This window comes from Seriola lalandi, unplaced genomic scaffold (genome assembly GCF_002814215.2).
Source record: "Seriola lalandi dorsalis isolate HSWRI2012SDOR001 ecotype SW California unplaced genomic scaffold, Sedor1 jcf7180002054867, whole genome shotgun sequence".
NCBI lineage: Eukaryota > Metazoa > Chordata > Actinopteri > Carangiformes > Carangidae > Seriola > Seriola lalandi.
Genome location: NW_019525420.1, coordinates 73,450 through 81,390, shown reverse-complemented (window position 1 = coordinate 81,390; position 7,941 = coordinate 73,450). Strand labels below are relative to the sequence as shown.

Sequence of the window (7,941 nt, the reverse complement as noted above, 5' to 3'; positions counted from 1 at the left end):
GGTTTCTACAGGTTTCTACAGGTTTCTACTGGTTTCTGGAGATTGTTGCTGGACTCTCCGGGTCTGTTCTGGTCTGAGAGCTGGTCCCGGATCAGATGCCTGGGTTTGAGTTCAGAGTTCCGGAGGTGAATTTTCAGATTGTGTCTTTATGTCGGTGTTGGTGTTGTGAGGAATAATGTGACCGCGTTGAACCAGGTCTCAGATCAGACACGATCCGGGTTAGACCCGGTCTCAGATCAGACCCGGTCCAGGTTAGACTTGGACTCTGCAGTCTGATACTCATCTGGACTCATCTCTAGTCCGTGTTTCTTCCGTGAAGCCCGTTAGCTTGCATGCTAACAGTTAGCATCACTGCGACAGCTGCTTTACGGCAAACACCTGATCAATGCGGAAGAGACAGGAAAGTGCGCATCAGAAAAAGGGAGCCGAGCGGAGTGATCGATAACAATCAATAACAGATATCAGAAACATAACTGATCAGAGCAGGAGAGACATGAGCCGCGCAGGCGCAGAACTGAGGATCATGTTCAGCCCGGGGCGCGTGCAACTGGTTCAGGTAAAAACTGATCACAGTTAACGGAGCTAACGGCTAACGGCAGGACCTGGAGAGTCCTGGAAAGTTTGTGAATCTTGTGATTTAAAAAGGTCAAAGACTCTGAGTCAGGTATTGATCAGTATATGATTGATTGATTGATTGATCACATTTTTGCCTTTAAAAACTGACATTACTTATAATTTTATTTATAAAGTGTTATTTTATTAACAAGGTGATGTCATGAGTGATTGTGTGTGTGTGTGTGTGTGTGTGTGTGTGTGTGTGTGTGTGTATACTCCAGGAGGAGGTGGTGGTCCCGGGTCTTAAGGTCCTGGTTACCGGGGCAACAGGTCTTTTAGGTCGAGCAGTCTGCAGAGAGTTTCAGAACAATGGCTGGTTGGTCACTGGGACTGGGTACAGGAGGGCTAGGCCCCGCCTCCTCCGCTGTGACCTCACAGACGAGGACGCTGTCAGAGGATTACTGCAGGAGTACAAGGTATACACAGTGTATTACACATTATACTACACACTGTACTGCAGACTGTACTACACATTTCTGTTTTTATGAAAGTGTAATAATCCTCCTGGTTCCTGATGAAACTGGAAAGATTAGACCAACGGACTGTGGGGGACAGATTAGATTGACGGACTGTGGGGGACAGATTAGAACACCGCACCACCCCTGTCATTAATGATGAACATATTTAAATAAAGTTAATTTGAATGAAGCGTCTCTGTGTCTCAGCCTGATGTGATCATCCACTGCGCAGCAGAGAGACGTCCAGATGTTGTGGAGAGACACACTGATGCAGCTGTGAATCTCAACGTGCACGCCACGAGCACGCTCGCCAAGGAGGCAGGTGAGTGATCACATGATGCTGTCATCACAGTTGTCAAATGGCTGTCACAGCAACAGAGGAGGATTTACTGCTGCTGGTTCAGTCAGTAACAAGTGTGTGTGTGCGTGTGTGCGTGTGTGCGTGTGCGTGTGTGTGCAGCTGTGGGCGGGGCCTTCCTCCTCTACATCAGCACTGACTACGTGTTTGACGGGAGGAATCCTCCGTACGGAGAAGACGACAGTCCGAACCCTCTGAATGTCTACGGACGCAGCAAACTGGAGGGAGAGAGGGAGACACTGCGCCACTGTCCGGGTACCTGTCTGTCTGACCACCTGTCTGCCTGTCTGTCTGGCTCACGACCTGTCTTTCTGGCTGACCACCTGTCTGTCTCTCAGGGGCGGTGGTGCTGCGAGTGCCCGTTCTGTTCGGGGAGGTGGAGTCGGTGACGGAGAGCGCCGTCACGTCTCTGTGGTTGAAGGTTCAGGAGGCGACGGAGAGCAGCACCCTGGATCACTGTCAGCAGAGGTTTCCCACCGATGCCAGGGATGTCGCCGCCGTCTGCAGGAAGCTGTCGGAGAGAGCGAGACAGGTGAGAGAGAGAGAGAGACAATAAGGTGATAGAGAGAGAGAGACAGGTGAGAGAGAGAGAGACAGAGAGATAGATGGGTGAGTGAGGGGGCGGTCTGTCTTTCTCTTACCTTTCACCTGTCTATCTCTCCGCCTGTCGGTCTCTCTGTCTCCTGTCTGCCTCTTCTCTTTCCCTGTCTCTCCACCTGTATGTCTCTCACCTGTCCGTCTATCCACCTGTCTGTCTCAAAGGACCCGTCCATCAGAGGAGTCTTCCACTTCTCGGCAAAGGAGCAGATGACTAAATATGAAATGGCCGTCGCCATCGCTCAGGCCTTCAAGCTTCCGTCCGACCACCTGATCCCTGTAAATAACATTCATCAATAATCAATACGTATCCATCATATAACCAATCAATGTTTTAAATGATATATGTGTAGATGTATATGAATAATTAACTAATCTAGTATCTGTATAAAGTACCTGTAGTTTGGTTTTGATACTTGTAGTATATGCAGTATTTGTGGTATTAATACTGCGTTCCTCGGCAGCTGACAGAGCAGCCAGCGGCATCAGCTCCTCGTCCAATCAACAGTCGGTTGAACTGTTCTCGTCTGGAGCTGCTGAACCTGAGTGTTGAACCGCGACCTTTCACCTCTGCCATCACCGACTGTCTGTGGCCCTTCACCCCGGACAAACGCTGGAGACAGACCGTCTTCCACTGACAGACAGGAGGACAGAGAGACGGGTAGAGAGAGACAGGTGGAGACAGACAGGAGGACAAACAGGTAGAGACAGACAGGTGGACAGAGAGACAGGTAGAGAGACAGACATGAGGACAGACAGGTGGACAGACAGACAGGTAGAGACAGACAGATAGACAGATATATACAGCGTGAGATGATGAATCTTGAACCCTGAGTTTCGTCTGCAGGTTCAGTTAGTGAGACCAAACATTATAAGAAACGTGTGTGTGTGTGTGTGTGTGTGTGTGTGTGTGTGTGTGTGTGTGTGTGTGTGTGTGTGTGTGTGTGGTAACTTGTGTATTTATTTTTAATTGTTCTTTGTTGTAATGTGAGCAGCAGTTGAGCAGCTGCTGGTTTCTAATGTGACGTCTATTGTGATTCTACTGTTGATGTTGTTCACATTAAACATCTGGAACTGAGTCTGACCTCACACTTCCTGTTTACATGATGACTTAAACCTGAGGTCTGTACCACGAAGCAGGATGTGAGGTCATCAGGTAACTTCAGGTTTAACTCTGGGTTTTCAGTCCTACGACGGTGGTTCACTTGTTACCGGGGTAAATCACCATGGTAACTGACGCTGAACTCCTGACCTGCTCCGGCGCAGGTTAACTTCAGAGGATCCAATCAAAACCTGTCAACAGCCAAACTACTGACCAATCAGATCACTGGAAAAACTGAGTCATCATTCCTACAGGATCCTTACAGGCACAAAAGAGTTTACAATAAAGTGATCGACATTAACGAGCAGAAGATATAAAGTATAAATCAGAGGAATAGTTTTCCTGTGTCCACTCTGTGCATTTTTTAGAAGCTTTTAAAAGCAGAGTTTTGTCACGCTAAATAAATATATATAATAACTATTATAGTTTCTTTTTATTAGATCAAATATTTTTAATTGACAAGATTAACAACTCCGCCTCTTTCACATGAACACGCTTGTACCTGGACAGGTAAACCCAGGGTTAACCGTGCCAGGTGATAACCTGAACTACGAAGCAGGTTATCATGACTGTCAATGTTAGGTTCAGTTAAACCAAATAACTAAAAGTTATCCTGGGTCAGTTTAACTCACGTGAAAGAGGCGGAGGTATTAATTATAAACAACATAATCAGAACCATGAATGAAGGTCTGAATATGAGAAGAAACGCTGGCACCTGCAGGTAAGTTCAGTTATAACCACGTCTAACACTGATATTCAACAAGGTGGAATGTAAAAAATATGATCACGACTGGAATAAAAAATCACTAGAAATAATTTCTAATTATCAAAGTCAGACTGAGGATAAACTGTAAATAAGAACATGAATTTCTTCTCTTCTTTCGTCCAAAGAAACAAACAGCAAACTGAACATGTTAATGTCGAAGAGTTTCTGCTGCAGTGAGAAAGAAAAGAGAAGTAGTTGATGTCTGAAGAAATGTTCATTAATAATCATAACTATTGATCAGTGTGAGGATCACTGTTGGTCTAGTTGTCATTTCTCATGGGATTCTGAGCTCACTGATGAAGAAGAAAAAAACAGCTTCATCACTGTCAGGAATCCTGTGGGTAAAACCATCCACTGATCAATACTAATACCTGCTGCTCGTTATTATCGATCTGACTCTGTTTTTCCAGTGATCTGATTGGTCAGAAGTTTGGCTGTTGACAGGTCCTGATCTAATCCTGTAAATTAACCTGCGCCGGAGCAGGTCAGGAGTTCAGCGTCAGTTACCATGGTGATTTATCCCGATAATAAGTGAACAATCGTCGTAGGACTGAAAACCCAGAGTTAAACCTGAAGTTACCTGGTGACCTCACATCCTGGTTCAGTCCAGACCTCAGGTCCTGGTTAAAACTTTTGTGGGAGGGAAACGAGCAGAGGAGAAGGAACTGGACTTTTTTTTTTTTTAATTAATGACATTACATTTTCAGAGTAAGGCACAAAAGAAGTAGCCCAACATTATTAAATAAAAACAAAGACAGACATCAAATATGCACAGTGCCAGGGGTTGATCATAAACAGAGTTTGACACGATCAAATACAGGACCGAGGAGGACTGAGTCCAGGACGAGGCGCTGATCAACGTCACCAACCAGGAAATTCACACAAGAAGAAGATCGTGCCTGCACATGCGCAGTCTGTACACGTGGACACGGTCCAGTGTTGGTGAAAATGGCTGCGCCCATAGACCTGGAGCTGAAGAAGGTACAGTCTGATTAAACATGTCTCCGGTTCTCACCTGTCCTCTGTCTTTAACCGAAGCTGCGAGGAGCTACGTGTTAGCCAGAGGAGCTACGTGTTAGCCAGAGGAGCTAAGTGTTAGCCAGAGGAGCTACGTGTTAGCCAGAGGAGCTAAGTGTTAGCCAGAGGAGCTACGTGTTAGCCAGAGGAGCTAAGTGTTAGCCAGAGGAGCTACGTGTTAGCCAGAGGAGCTAAGTGTTAGCCAGAGGAGCTACGTGTTAGCCAGAGGAGCTAAGTGTTAGCCAGAGGAGCTACGTGTTAGCCAGAGGAGCTACGTGTTAGCCTGAGGAGCGTCGCTGTTTCCCTGCATGAATCAGCAGGATCTGAGGTTATTGAGGTAACTTCAGGTTCAACTCTGGGTAGTCGTGGTCACGACCATGGTTCACTTGTTAGCGGTGTAAATCAGCATGGTAACACACCTCACCTGCCCCTGAACAGGTTATGTTCGAGATAACCGATGAACGCCTATTAAAGCTCCGACCACAGACCAATCAATTCCCTTAGATCAATGAATCCGGTCAGTTTAACAAATCAGATTAAAGGTGTGTTAGTTCACTCTGATCATCTGCGTTTTTCATTTTACCTGCGCCACACCCGAACGCCTCGTCTGCAGGAAACAATTCTCAGGTGATGGTGACCTGTATGTTGATGTTAGGATCAGTGACAACAAACAAACAGATTTACCTGTGTCAGTTCCTGACTAGTGTGTGAGGGCTGTCCAGGTGTTTTTTAAACAGAGTGAGACCTCTGTGTTGCAGGAGCTGCAGGTGGAAGTTGTCCAGGTGTTTCTGATCAAAGTGATACCTCCTGTCTCCTCAGGCATTCTCGGAGCTGCAGGTGAAGATGATCGACACGCAGCAGAAGGTCAAGCTGGCCGACCTGCAGATCGATCAGCTGACCCGAGTCCAGAAACACGCTAAGCTAACTCACGCTGAGATCACCACGCTGCCCGACAACACGCGACTCTACGAGGGAGTCGGACGCATGTGAGTCTCCACGACAGCCAGTATCTTTGTTCACTTGGATAGGTGATGCAGACAGAAAATGTGGCATCACAGTGACATCACAGAGGACATGAATGTGAAGTAAATTAAGGTAAAATCGTACCAAACGAACTGAGACAGGTGAGGTTGACAGGTGAGATGACGTTACATTTTCTTCTCCTGGTCACATCTTGCTGGCAGCAGACTGACCAGGACTCCAGGATGTCTCTCTCTCCAGCTCCTCCTGGGGGACGGAGGCGTCCCTGGTCCTGATGGGATAAGTAGTCCCTCCAGTGAGTTCTAGGTGTCCCCTGGTCTCCTCCCAGGTGACCCCTAGACTAATTCAGGTCTAAGGCTAATGTTGCCATGGTAACAATCAGTGACACCTGGGCTGACCAACAACAAAAAACAAGAATGGCTCATATTTGTGGTTTGCTGACATTGTTATGAAGAGAGCAAAGAGAAGAGAGAGAGTTTTTAGACCAAATCCTCTCGTTTCCCGGGGAGAAATTTCAAGGTATTTTTGTTGCAAAACAACTGAACACCTGTGACAGTGGAATTGGTAGTTGTATAAAATAGTCACATGTGCAGGGTTTTTTCTTGCATAGAAAATTGGGAGGCGGCCGCCCCCGACAAAATTCTAGTACTTGTTTGAGACTCGTAGTGGAAGATTCAAGCAGTTGAAGTTATTGACTTGTGTTTGTGCAATAAAAAATATCCAAGAAAAAAAAAATTGGGTTAGGGTTGTTTGTGAGAAAATATTTTACAGATGTGCAACTCCCATTGCATGAATTCACCTTCTGATTTCCAGATGTGCAAATCTTGTCCATGACACTACAACATTATTTGATACAGTAGTGTGAATGTGTTTTGACCCACATTCACTGCAGCAACTGTGGCGAAAATGTGAGTGTGTGAGTTTCTTAATTTGTGATTTGTAAAACAGGGTTTGTGCAGCTGGGTGTAACTGTTGTTGTCTAACCCTACAGCATCTTTTCTCTGTGACCTCAGATTTACTGATACGCATGTGTGACTCTTTTGTACTAATTCCACTGTCACAGGTGCTCAGTTGTTTTGTACCAAAAATATCTTCATAGAGATCGGTCTCCACCTGGGGCTTGTGAGTATCCCCCCACCCACCAGATGCCCGTCACCCTGGGCAACTCCAGGAAAGGAGGGTGTTCTCGCTCCACCTCCCTCACCAGCTCGGGCTCCTCCCATCAGAGAAAACGTTCCACATCCTTAGAACCAGTGTACAACACCGGGGGTCAGCACGCCCAGGTCCCCCCTCCCTCCTTCACCTGCCCTCCAGTCTACACTCCACCCTATTAACACAATATATGATTATTTATTAATGATCTGTGAAGATGAAATGAAACTTAACTTTATCAGATTTCTGAGGTTTTCACTTGAACAGAAAATTAAGCCGTTTGTTTAAACCAGACAACTGATAAATAAACCTGAGAGTTGAGACGTGACACCATTGTTAAATATTCAGGTGTAATCATGTGATCCAGGTGGAGCTGATGAGAAAGAGAAGTCACCTGGTCAGCAGGTGTTCTCTCAGTCTACACTGACACAGTTTAACCAGGAGGTGATGACGAGTGAAAACTGGTTCACTGACTGACGTGTGTGTTTGTGTGTTTTTCAGGTTCATTCTTCAGTCAAAGGAGGAGATCAATAATCAGTTGATGGATAAACAGAAAACAGCTGACGAGAAGATCAAAGAGCTCGAGGTACAAAAATCCACACTGACACCTGCTCACCTGGTGCAGGTGTCACAGGTGTGAGAGACTGTGACTTTAGTGGAAACTGATTCTGACAAATTCACATGTGACTTTATTTTAACTGGTTTATCCACACCAAGTTCTGCTGCTCATCCAGGACCTGGTTAATGATTGATTCATATTCATGATTAATGATCAATATTAGTGATTAATGTAAATGATTAGTGATTAATTAAGCATTATCACACGAGGGAGTGATGTTTTTTTATATATATATATATATATATATATATACAGTATATATATCAGCTCAGCTGT

The 7,941-nt window shown here is 45.6% G+C and overlaps 2 protein-coding genes across 4 annotated transcripts in view; both read left to right on the top strand.

Moving 5' to 3' along the window:
* Window positions 1-3,106, top strand: mat2b (methionine adenosyltransferase 2 non-catalytic beta subunit methionine). Of its 2 annotated transcripts, none has more exons than XM_023428160.2 (7): window positions 1-125; window positions 837-1,031; window positions 1,281-1,395; window positions 1,534-1,686; window positions 1,770-1,963; window positions 2,194-2,307; window positions 2,493-3,106. In XM_023428160.2, exons 1-7 carry the CDS (start codon window positions 96-98, stop codon window positions 2,664-2,666), a joined length of 975 nt encoding a protein of 324 aa, XP_023283928.1. In that variant the 5' UTR covers window positions 1-95; the 3' UTR covers window positions 2,667-3,106. The 2 variants fall into 2 exon arrangements, with proteins under 2 accessions (XP_023283928.1, XP_023283927.1); XM_023428159.2 differs by having other exon boundaries at window positions 7-556.
* Window positions 3,107-4,726: 1,620 nt separating this feature from the next.
* pfdn1 (prefoldin subunit 1) overlaps window positions 4,727-7,941 on the top strand; it is a 4,311-nt gene continuing 1,096 nt past the window's right edge. For both annotated transcript variants that reach the window (XM_023428169.2, XM_023428168.2), the window contains exons 1-3: window positions 4,727-4,877; window positions 5,733-5,899; window positions 7,548-7,632. In XM_023428169.2, the coding sequence (XP_023283937.1) occupies window positions 4,845-4,877; window positions 5,733-5,899; window positions 7,548-7,632 (285 nt within the window). In that variant the 5' untranslated portion in view covers window positions 4,727-4,844. The remainder of the gene's footprint in view (window positions 4,878-5,732; window positions 5,900-7,547; window positions 7,633-7,941) is intronic.